This window comes from Heterodontus francisci, chromosome 33 (genome assembly GCF_036365525.1).
Source record: "Heterodontus francisci isolate sHetFra1 chromosome 33, sHetFra1.hap1, whole genome shotgun sequence".
In the NCBI taxonomy this organism is placed as follows: domain Eukaryota; kingdom Metazoa; phylum Chordata; class Chondrichthyes; order Heterodontiformes; family Heterodontidae; genus Heterodontus; species Heterodontus francisci.
The window spans coordinates 42,787,773-42,800,554 of NC_090403.1; the positions used below are offsets into that span (position 1 = coordinate 42,787,773).

General features: G+C 42.7%; 1 protein-coding gene across 3 annotated transcripts in view; it reads left to right on the top strand.

Moving 5' to 3' along the window:
* The window catches only part of ptges3l (prostaglandin E synthase 3 like), a 32,530-nt gene that overhangs the window by 11,404 nt on the left and 8,344 nt on the right, over positions 1–12,782 (top strand). For all 3 annotated transcript variants that reach the window (XM_068013393.1, XM_068013392.1, XM_068013394.1), the window contains exons 2-6: positions 3,102–3,215; positions 4,063–4,129; positions 6,379–6,477; positions 8,238–8,324; positions 11,778–11,831. In XM_068013393.1, the coding sequence (XP_067869494.1) occupies positions 3,102–3,215; positions 4,063–4,129; positions 6,379–6,477; positions 8,238–8,324; positions 11,778–11,831 (421 nt within the window). The remainder of the gene's footprint in view (positions 1–3,101; positions 3,216–4,062; positions 4,130–6,378; positions 6,478–8,237; positions 8,325–11,777; positions 11,832–12,782) is intronic.

Below are 12,782 nucleotides of genomic sequence, written 5' to 3' on the forward strand. Positions count from 1 at the left end.
TACTATTGCCGGAATATTGTCAGGGCCCATAGCTTTTGCAGTATCCAGTGCCTTCAGTCGTTTCTTGATATCACGTGGAGTGAATCGAATTGGCTGAAGTCTGGCATCTGTGATGCTGGGCACTTCAGGAGGAGGCTAAGATGGATCATCAACTCAGCACTTCTGGCTGAAGATTGTTGCAAATGCTTCAGCCTTATCTTTCGCATGGATGTGCTGGGCTCCCCCATCATTGAGGATGGGGATATTTGTGGAGCCACCTGCTCCAGTTAGTTGTTTAATTGTCCACCACCATTCACGGCTGGATGTGGCAGGACTGCAGATCTTAAGCTTAGATCTGATCCGTTGGTTATGGGATCGCTTAACTCTGTCTATCGCATGCTGCTTACGCAGCTTGGCACGCAGATTGTCCTGTGTTGTAGCTTCACCAGGTTGACACCTCATTTTGAGGTATGCCTGGTGCTGCTCCTGGCATGCCCTCCTGTACTCTTCATTGAACCAGGGTTAGTCTCCTGGCTTGATGGTAATGGTAGAGTGGGGGATATGCCGGGCCATGAGGTTACAGATTGTGGTTGAGTACAATTCTGCTGCTGCTGATGGCCCACAGTGCCTCATGGATGCCCAGTTTTGCATTGCTAGATCTGTTTGAAATCTATCCCATTTAGCACGGTGATAGTGCCACACAACACGATGGACAGTATCCTCAATGTGAGGGTGGGACTTCGTCTCCACAAGGACTGTGCGGTGGTCACTCCTACCAATACAGCCATGGAGAGATGCATCTGCAGCACGCAGATTGGTGAGGATGAGGTCAAGTATGTTTTTCCCTCGTGTTGGTTCCCCCCACCACCTGCCGAAGACCCAGTCTAGCAGCTATGTCCTTTAGGATTCGGCCAGCTCAGTCAGTAGTGGTGCTACCGAGCCACTCTTGGTGATGGACATTGAAGTCCCTCACCCAGAGTACATTTTGTGCTCTCGCCACCCTCAGTGCTTCCTCCAAGTGGTGTTCAACATGGTGGAGTACTGAGTCATCAGCTGAGGGAGGGCGGTAGGTGGTAATCAGTCGGAGGTTACCTTGCCCATGTTTGACCTGATGCCATGAGACTTCACGGGGTCCAGAGTCGATGTTGAGGACTCCCAGGGCAACTCCCTCCTGACTGTAGACCACTGTGCCACCACCTCTGCTGGGTCTGTCCTGCTGGTGGGACAGGACATACCCAGGGATAGTGATTGCAGTGTCTGGGACATTGTCTGTAAGGTATGATTCTGTGCGTATGACTATGTCAGGCTGTTGCTTGACTAGTTTGTGGGACAGCTCTCCCAACTTTGGCACAAGCCCCCAGATGTTAGTAAGGAGGACTTTGCAGGGACAACAGGGCTGGGTTTGCCGTTGTCGTTTCCGGTGCCTAGGTCGATGCCTGGTGGTCCGTCCGGTTTCATTCCAATTAATGGAGCGCAGAGATCTAGGGGTTGTAGCACTGAAGGAGATTACAAAGGATTACAAAGATAGGGAAGGATGAAACCATGGAGCAATTTGAAAACAAGAATGAGAATTTTGAGATCGAGGTGTTGCTTGACCCGGAGCCAAGCACAGGGGAGATGGATGAATGGGACTTGGTGCGAGTGAGGGCATGGGCAGCAGAGTTTTGAACCTCAAATTTGCAGAGGGTAGAAAGTGGGAGACTGGCCAGGTGTGCATTGAAATAAATAAGTCCAAACGTAACAAAGGCATAGATGAGGGTTTTAGCAGCAGCTACGTTCAGGCAAGGTTGAAGTTGGATGATGTTACGGAGGTGGAAATAGGTGGTCGTAGTAAAGGCCAGCTCAGGTCTGCAAATGAAACCCGACCCGAGCCCGACAGATCCACATCCAACGCTGAGCCCAACCCGCCCCGAGCCCTTCCATTTTTTCCCACGCTCGACTTGACCATCCGTTAACCTACCTTCCATTTTTCACTTTGTTACTGATCTGCACAAACTTAAAATAACTGGAACAAAACCACCTTTCTAGTCCAAAAATTACATTAACATTGGAGCCACTTACCTGAGGTTGTGATAGAGTGTGTCCGTCCCAGCCCGACCTGACCCGATCCCGAATGCCGGACCCGGAAGTGCGACCCGACCTGACCCAAACCTGACACATGTCATCGGGTCCTGTTGGGTTCGGGTCGGGTAGCTGGCCTTTACGTCATGGTGATGGTGAGAATTGTGGTAGGAAGCTCATCTTGGGGTCAAATAAACAGCAAGGTTGCGAACAGTCTGATTCAGCCTCAGACAATTGCCAGGGAGAGGGATAGAGTTGGTGGCAAAAAGAGAGAGGGGCAAAGGGGATGCACAGTCCACAGACTCTACCCTCTTGTACATCTCCCCATCTCTTCATTTCACTGTTGGCCACATTTCAGTTGCCTAGGTCTGAACCACCCAACATCGTTGCCTTTCTATCCCCATTTAAGACCTCCTTAAAACCTACACCTACCTGTTTAAGCAAACTTTTGGTCACCCTGCTAATATTTGCCTCTGTCTCAGCATCCATTTTTTTTTAAATGCCTCTGTGAAGTGCCTTGGAATATTTTTCTACATTAAAGGTTCTATATTAATGACACTTTTTTGTTTTTTGCTATCTAAGGACCTGTTAACAAAATATTGCTTGAACCAATTGCACATTCATGGTCAGGCCTGATCTATGTAATATCAGCGAGTGGACAGTATTCATGCTATACCTGCCCCACAAAATTCATTTTAAAATATTGATGTGTTGTTTCCCGAGTAGTATCTTGTAGTTGCATTCAGGATTGCTGGCCACCATGCCCAATACCAATGGGTAGGGCATATGCGATTCATGCTCTGCGCATGAGCACCAATGGCATTGTAGGGTAAAAAGTCTGATTATCAAAGTTCATGTACAAAGGGCTAATGCACATTTAAAATAAAGGGTACAGTGTCTGCTTCTTCTTAATTTAACTTCCAACTTAGCTCTTAAGTCACCGTCCAAAGCTTCAAACTTCAAAATAAGTGCCTGCCTCTTTATGATTCTACTTATAATAGCTAACAGTTTAAGAATTAGAGAATGACTAAGTACCACTTGATTCACTTCTGTTTCTTCAGACAGCCAGCGAAGACACAATGGTATGACCGCAAGAACTATGTGTTTGTTGAGTTCTGTGTGGAATATAGCAAGGATGTTGATGTTAAAATTGAAAAATTCAGACTGATCTTCAGGTAAGAAAGCATTGTGTTTACTGTGACTCATTTAATTTTTGTAGTTATTGATCACTGCTAGATGTGTATTTCAATGCAAATTTGTACTCACAATGATGAACAAATGGCACATAATACTAAGCTGCCATTGAATGTTCTACTCCCTGTTCTAGTGTGCCTGCTGTCACAGGGAGAGGGGGGGGGGGGGGGTGTGGAATGATCCACAGTTAGTAGACACAACCATTTAGAGCTATTCTCCAGGACGTTTGCTCATCTTAACCCATAGATGTTGCCTGAAACTCTACCCATAAGAAAGCTTGAATGTGACTGTTGATTAAGACTAAATATTTTAACTGCAGCCAGATGGCACAGTGTTGTGGAATTCCAATGTTCTGTGTCATGGAGTAGGAAGACTTATTCTCAGCTCAGTGGATTCTCAATTTCAATCATACCATTGTGAGGAGCAGATGTGAGGTGCTGCTTACAGAGGGAGAAATTTGAACTAGTTACTTTGTCCTGCTTTCACCTAGCTCATTGACCATCTGTACAGTTGAGATGAGAAGGAAGTCTGACATGGGGACGTTGGCTAGATGATCCTAAATTTCCAAAGATTGTGGTGCACGGCAGGTATTGGTGAGCTCAAAATAATTGAGATGAGACATTTTACTTCTGTTAGACATCTCACCCAAAACTCCAGCTATGACCTGAATGAACTCCTGGCAGTTGTGCATGACTGAAAACTAGGAGACTACTAAAGGCAGCTTTATTTGTGGAAAATAAAATATGTAGCATATAAATGCAAGTAATCATCTACATATTTATATGAGAGAATATGAATTAATTACTTTTTTCATTTTAACTTCAACAGTTGCAAATCAGCAGATAATACAGAACTCTACAATAACATTGAACTGTATAGCAAAGTGGAGCCAAATGTAAGTATATACCTAATGGACAAACATCAATGTTACCTGGATAAACTGATATGCATTAGATTGTGTTCAGTGGAAAACCTGGCACTCCAATTCTGGGTCATGTGAAATTTATCGCTTTGACTATTTAAATCTATATTGTTATAAAGTAGATAAAAGTCAGCCCCTCTGCTAGCCCAGTGATTGAAGGCACTGTCTTCTGTAGTGCTAAGCTACCCAAACCAGAAGGTTCAGCTTTAATTCCGTATCTGTGCTGAGTTGGTTGATCTCAAGCCAGAGCAGCAATTGAGCTGGTACCAATTGGCTTGAGTTCCTCAGGATTAAGAGGGTGAAAAATAGCTAGCTTCCTGTTCTTTGTTGCTTTCTAATAATCCTTGCTGGAAAGTGTGCATGTGTAGAGTTGCATATTTCAGGAGTGGGAACTTTGCGTCCATCTGAGCTTCTCATGAGACACTTTCCCTTCATTCTTTCCTCAGTCTCTGCACTGAACAACTTCTCATCCTTGGTATCTTCTCCTCAGCTCCCTTTGCTCCTCCTAATTTCACTGTCCGCCATTCTCCCTAAATTTTTCTGTCTGCTTAAACCTTCCTACCCATATTCAAGCCCACCCATCAACCATGTTATCTCCTATGGCCTCTCTACTTTAGTGGGTTCACTGTCAAACCTACCTTCTATCTGTTGCCACCCAAGTCCCCTTACCTTTTGAATCCCACTATCTTCTGCTTTTGCTCCTGAAAGAATTGCTTGCAGGTGAACAGTAGCATAGTGGTTATGTTACTGGATTAGTAACCCAGAGGCCTGCAAGCCCAATGATTGTGAGATAGGAGTTCAAATCCCATAATAGTAGCTAGGGAATTTTAAATAAATCTGCAAGAGAAAGCTCCACAATTAGTAATAGTGACCATGTAACTGCTGGATTGTTGTAAAAACCCATCTAGTTCAATAATGTCCTGTAGGAAAGGATATCTGCTGTCCTTACCTGGTTAGCTTATATCTGATTCCAGACCCACAGAATGTGATTGATTCTTAACTGCCCTCTGAAATGACCAGGCAAGCCACTATGTTAAGGAGATTTAGGGATGGACAATAAATGCTGGCCTTGCCAGTGACAGTCACATCCCATGAATGAATACAAAAAACATTCTCAAACTCCCAACTGCTTAGCCTTTGGTCTGCCATTTATCACAATACCTAGACCACTGTTGACGTGCTCAACCACTCCCTTACCAACACTTTCAAGGTTTTTGTCAGGAAAACCCTCATTGTATCTCAACTTTATCATTTCCCTTCACGTGCCCCATCTTCACTCCCTCAAGTCCAAGGGGCGCAGACTTATGTGTATCTATAATACAGGTAAGCTAACCTCACTGAACTATCCATGTATTAACTTGGGAAATTCCATGAGATCTCATTTGTCGTTAAATTAAAAACTCTATTTTGCATTGGTCTGAAAGACCAACAAAATTTTGAGGTAGAAATATACCGATTTAGCAATGAGACAGCCTGTCCCCAATCTGCACAGGTGTGGTTCCACTGTGAATCTCATGAGGCCTTTTTAGGTGTCCTAGGCAGATGTTTAAAACAGACATTGGGTTCCTTAAAATGTAAACTAGGGGCCTAATACCTGTTGAAGGACCCAATCGAGAAATTAATAACTAGTCTGGCAGGCATCAGATTTTTCAGTGATCCCGGGTTTATAAAAGTCTATAAGTTTGTAAAATAAAAAATTTTGCTTTTTAAAAAAAAAAATCTCTTTTGCCAAGAGGAGCAGGAGTCACGATCAGCCACCCTCTCCTCCCCTCCCCTGTAACCCACTAAAAATCTCCCCTCCTGGGACATTTGTGAGTGCCACTCCTGGCAAGGTAGGAGGCCTGACATTGATACCTTTGCTCGGGCAAGCTGTTTGTGGAGATGCAACCAGCACTGGTAGCTAACGCTGAGTGCTGATGAGGCCAAAGGACTAATTGCCATCAGTCCATGGACCTCTCAGTTTGGGCACGTGCCGGTCATGTCATGATGAGTATGAGCTTAAAATCAGACCGAGACTCATTTCATGTCCAGATAGTGGAATAGTGAAATACATAGCAGGACATGTAGGCTGTTTTGGTCATAAAATAGTGTATAATGTGATCATTAAACACTGTTTAACTTGCAATAAAGCAGCATCTTGTATTCTGCAATCATGTGCTATGGGAATAGGAAGTTCCTTTTCTTATTCGGGGTTTAGTCACTTGTTTTCCTTCAATTGACAGGATTCAAGACACAAGCGTTCAGATAGGTCTATTACTCTCTTCATGAGGAAAATTGATGGTAAAAAGGCTTGGCCAAGATTGACCAAGGACAAAACTAAGGTATGGTTCTAATACTTAAATAGGCTACAACTGGGAGTGCTTTAGTTACACAGTTATAACAACTGTGGAAGGTTCTGTTTGTGGACATTGCAGTGTACGGAGAGAATATGTTTTCATTTCCCCCTTTCCTCCCTTCCACTCATGGGTTAAAAATGTGGAAAGGAATTCTAGTCAATGCAGCCAGCTATTCTGCACCACGAAATGACTGGGAGAAGCACCAGCAGAGGCTTGGGAACATTTCCTGGCTTTAGATTTACAGCTATGCGATTTTTCTCGCTTTATAAGGTAAACTGTTGCATTGTAATAAAGACATTTATTGTCTTTTGTGCACTTTGATCAGTCATTTGAGCACATTAATGTGATTAGTATACTTCAGTTCAGCATTAATGTGTTGGACCCACTTCCTGCACTATCTGATCTTAACGGGGAGAGGTTCATTTTTGCAAACTCCGGTGCAAATTAGATGGACCGGGCGTCCACTACATCTGCGTGGGAGCACTAGCGGGAGACACGAGCCATTTTGATGTTTGGGCCTCACCTACATAATATCAGTAAGCTGCCAGCATTCATGCTGCTCCTGGCTGGACAAAAATCATTTACTTACCTGTGCTGTTTCTGGACTGGCTTTGAATGGTTGCTTACTGGTTAGGCCACTCCACATCCAATACCAATGTGTAAAGCATACGTGATGCAAGGTCTTCCCAATGGCACCTGAAAATTGACTGGAGATCCTGCTGTGGCATAGTTCCCCCATTTAAATATTGAAATAAAGCTTCCGCCTGTATCAGACAGGAGCCCTGATTGCCCATTTCAAGGCCCACTTGAAAATAGATTTGGTCGACTAGTGCAGTGGTTCTCAAACTGGGGGCTGCAGGGGGTCTGCAGCAACTTTCCAGGGGGTCCACGATGCATGGCTGGCCCACAGGTAGCAACCGTGGTCAAGAGTAAACAAATGAGTGGTGGCTGGAGGCATGCTCTACTCCCCCACCGTGCTCCCAATCTCCCCCTACTCCTCTGGTGCACTCTCTGTGCTCCTGGTCCACCAGGCTCCTGTTCACTGTGCTCCTGCTCTCTCTGGGCTACTGCTTTCTCCATGATCCTACTTTACCCATGCTTCTGCTTTCTCAGTGTTCTGTTCTCTTCATGCTTCTGCTGTCACTGTTGCTGCTGCTCACCCCCTGGTCCCCTAGTGCTTTCTCTGTGTTATGTACTCCCTGGGCTCATGTTCTCTCTGTGATTCTGACAAGGATACTCAGACTCTACAGTGAGAAGTGAGATATCTTACTGATATCTGCAAGTAAAATACATGTTTTTAAAAAAGCATTATTAAACCACGTTTCATATTATGAGTATTATACAGTATATAATTTAGATGGGAGTCCATGATTACTCATCCATTTGAAAAGTGGTCCTTTAACCAAAGAAGTTTGAAAACCTCTGGGCGGGAGATTTTTTTGTTTACCATTTTTGTCTCCCACCGTCCAATTTTCTAACATGAACAGGGATGGTAGGCAAATTAAAATTGTCCCAATGATCTTTAAATGAGGTTGACTGATTAACAAGTACTGGTTCTATTGAATTGTAGGTACAAAATACATTTTTGCTGTAGACGTCATTTGTTTTTGTGATCTAGCCTTAATTGGGTGTATACCCATGTCCCAAAGGCAAAATGATGTTGCCATGCACTGAGTGACGTTCCTCTACTATTTACAGAATCAGCTGGAAGCTTATATTAACTCCTGTGTGTTTTTCTTCCACAGCATGCCTGGTTAGCTGTGGACTTTGATAACTGGAGGGACTGGCACGATGATGATGAGCAGATGATTGACTTGGAACGCTACGCAAATGTACGTTCGACCTCTGTGGAATATGACCAGTTGCTATAAAGAAATCTGTAACTCGTCTCAGTTGCAAATGACAACTAAAAAACAGAAGTGTTATACTCCACATTATCTTTAATATGGAGAAGGCTTTACTTGTATAAGTCTAATATTCTAAATGTGCAAAGCCTGTTTTACTTCTTGGCACTGAAACTGTTTGCCTTTATGTTACTAATTTCATCATACTGTTGTTGCTTTGCAGTAATGTGCTTTTAAATATTCTCTGCCACTGGGTCTCCTATTATTTAAATATTTATCCAGTTATGTGGCATAATTCACAGCAAGCAATACATAGTTCTCACCGTAATTAATATGCTGTGCAACAATAAATATATGCATGTAAATAAATGCATATGTCAGAATATTATGGACTGCAACAAAAGCTCTAAACTCTGTGAGCTAAAGGCCTGCTACCCAACCCAAACCCGATGACATGCGTCGGGTTCGTGTTGGGTCGGGTCGTACTTCCGGGTCCAGCATTCGGGCTCGGCTCGGGCCGGATCGGACACGCTCCATCACAACCTCAGGTAAGTGACTCTAATGTTAATTTACTTTTTGGACTTTAAAGGTGGTTTTGTTACAGTTATTTTATGCTTGAGCAGGTAAGGAACAAAGTGAAAAATGGAAGGTAAGGTAACTGATGGTCGGGTCGGGTTGGGTCGGGCATGGGAAAAAATGGAAGGACTCGGGCCAGGTCGGGCTCGGGCTCAGGCTCGGATGGGGTTCTGTGGGGCTCGGGTCAGGTCTCATTGCAGGCCCGAGCAGGCCTTTACTTCTTGCCCAGCTGTTGTGTTCACAGTAGGTTATATCATTAAAACAATCAGTATGCCAAAGTTTGGTGATGCCATCACTGATCAACTTTTTTTGAGTCTTTCTGGTTAAAGCTTAAGTCTTTGTTTTTCTCCTTTCTAAATGATTATTTTCAATTTTTGTTTAACCCTATTCATCAGTGTGATTAAAGAAGACCTGTAATATTTCTTCCTAATTTAATTTTTCTTCTCAATTGCATTTCAACAAGAAAACAACTTCTCTGAGGTGCAGCTGCCGTACAGTTCTGTTTACCCTCAAAAATAACATTTAGAAAATAATAAACATAAATAATCTACCAGTTCTCTCCAAGTATGCTCCCTGCTGTGCTTCAAGTTTCCTGCTCACAGCTATACTCTCCATTCATACTTCACAGGCCCCTATGCCTCGTTGAGTCTTCATGTTCTGACTCAAGCAACCTCATTACAACTTAACAAACCACTTGGAGATCGAGTCTCTGTTGCAAACTGTATCATTTCTGGGTCTGTTGTGAACTAACTGATAAAGATTGATTTCTAGGAATAGTCAGCAACTCCATCATCATTGTATCATGTGTAGAAGGCAAACTAGACTGGCCTTATTTTGTTTTTCATCCAGCAATCCCTATGTTCTTATGTACCCATGCAGACTGAACAATTGCACTTAATGCATAATGCATATGCTACTAGAAGCCATTACATAACCCAGGTCCTGGATTTCCTATTCCCTCCTTCCCTCAACAGCTGCATATTGTTGCTGCCACCTGACCTCCTACAAAGTCGACTCTCGGGATATACTCACCAACTCATTCCACTTTTGCTTTGCATATGGGCCCTGCTCCTGTTGCTTTCCCATTTTGATATGAACTGCCCCTTATGCCACTCACAGCTGATGTTGTTCAACAACTGGCTTCTCACTATTCCTGCTTCCATGTGACTCCTTCTACTGAAATTCTCTCTTGCTTTTTCTTTTGCCACTAATCATGCTAATTCAATCCTTGCCTCTTTTCTGGTTGCATATCACTCTTCCTGTTCAGTTCACTTTTAAATCTGAGACATTTTTAAGTTGCCTTTCTCACCAGTGTAAATCAGTCTTTCTTCTTTCTTGGGCAGTCCCTCAGGAACGAGGATGACTTTCTTTCACTCCAGGGTTGTGGGTCCTTAGGTGACCGAATAGTGCAATCCTGATATTCCAGGTCCTGAAGTTCATTTTGAGGGGGTGGAAGATGCCTGTGTGTGGGTTCTTTTAACATGGGATGGCCATTGCACACCAACTACCACACGGTCCGAGTGAAACAAGATCTTGGTCCAATGGCAGGGATGGCCGAGACAAGTGGAGACCAGGCTCAGCTACACGGATGGGGAGTAATACATACACATGGCCAGCATATCCAGCTGGCAAGCCCGAATACAGGCCATGTGGATCTGTGTAGCAGTCACAAATTGTTAAAAATGTTGGGTCTACCTTAGCTCACCTCTTGGGTTCAGTACTAGTATCTCTCATAAACAGGCCTTACACCCCTTATAATTAGTTCATCTGTAAGAAGACCTTGAAGTGCAACACTGAAATTCACTTGTTATATAAACGAGATATACTAATTCTCGCGCATCCCTCCATGAGCTGGAGTGATTAATGCTTTAGTGAGACATGACTAGATTTCAATAGTTAATTGACTTTATTTTACAGTCAGTAAGTGGCAGCATGACAAGACGATGGCCTCCTTCTATGCTGTAAGATTATATGATTGTGGCAAATTTCACCTTTAACTTATTTTTAGCCCCTCCATGTAATAGATAAAATAATAAAAATGTACCAGGCTGACATTGTTGGTGGGCTAAGTAACACTTCCTTTTGGTCAGCCTTTTCACTGAATCAGCCCTTTGTTTGTCCTGGGCCAGGTTAGCTACATGCTGCATCTCAGCAGTTCTTCCCAACCAACCCAAAACATGTGCTTCTCTGTTCCATGGTTCTCTCCATCAACAAGAAATCAAAGTAGGGAAATATAGGGACAGGTGGGGATGTTTGGTAGGAATATGGGATTAGTGTAGGATTGGTATAAATGGGTGGTTGATGTTCGGCACAGACTCGGTGGGCCGAAGGGCCTGTTTCAGTGCTGTATCTCTAATCTAATCTAATCAAAGGCTCAGCCTTTGACCCTCTGCTAGCTCTCTGGGGACAGGATAGCTCACCTGTCCAATCAACCAGCAGTCGACCTCCTGGATGTGGGACATAGCGAGAATACCTCATACTGCATCCAAATAAATACTGTTCCTCCCAATAGTTAGTGTGAATATCTACTGGTAGTGTCTGAAATGTGTTAACGTTTCATTTGTAGTCCCAGATAGTTAAGATTAAATTTGGATAGTTACCTCATTTTATTTGATGAATGAACATTTTAAGATTCTAGCTGCTCTGAACTGCAACTCAGAAGCTTAGAGTTATGTGTGTTTTAAGGTATATGTCTGCAGTACAAACATTTAATCCCTTTGAAGTGTGATTTATAAAATATATTCTGAAATCTTCATTGCTTGCACTCTTTTTAAGTTAGAAAATTTATTGGATTTTAAAACCAATGAGTAAATAAAACTCTGGCAGTGGGAGATTTTTTTCTTATCTTAACTTATTTTTTTTCAGATGATGAAAGATCTGAAGAATACTGGACCGCCACCTGCAATGGATGATCTAGATGTAAATATTTAACCACATTGAAAGTGGTTTTAGTTGACAAAGAAACAGAATCCAATTCCTTTCAATTTATTATAGTTTTGTTAGCTGGCTCAAATGACGCATTCTGGCAATGCATTCCCCAAAAATGAAGACAACAGGACAGATTTCCTGTTCCTTGGGTTAAAGCCTGGCTACCCAACGCAAACCTGACTAGACACGACTACATGTGTCAGGTTCGGGTCAGGTTGAAATTCTGAGTCTAACATTCAGGCTTTTTTAAATTCCCAATTTATTAATTGAATTCAAATTTCACCATCCTTCGTAGTGGGATTCAAACCCATGTACCCAGAGCACTAGCCTAAGCCTCTGGCCTAGTAGTCCAGTGACATTACCATTATGCCACCATCTCCCTCTATTCTCTTAATGAACATTTTCTGGCATATTTCATTATTTGTACTATAATTACTTTTCTGCCACTCTGACAACTACTATAAATTTGCCATATTTGGATACTTTACAACAATAATACTCCAATCACCCCTTTGGCATGTCTTCCTGTATGAGTGCCAACAGATTTAATAAACAATTCTAATTTTCCATCTGCCAGATAAAATTGCTACATAAATATTGCTAAATATTTATTACTGATCCATGTGGGATTAGTTGGTTTCACAGCCAAATGTGATCCAAGTACTTGGAAAGGAATTTTCAACATGTCATCTAGTCATAAAGACAAAGCCTCCTATGACTTAGTTTGAATGTCTCTTTTGACCTTTCAATACTTCCCTGTTAAAATAAATTTATTGTAAGAATGGTAAAAACTAATACAGAATGGGAATATCCATTTTCTTCCATGAGGTTGGAAAGCATTCGCAACTCAGCTGTAACTTTGACAGTCATACTTTTGAGAAATTCAGTTGTTGACCGTAGGCTACTATAACATTTAGGCGATGTGTTAGAATGAAACTTCTA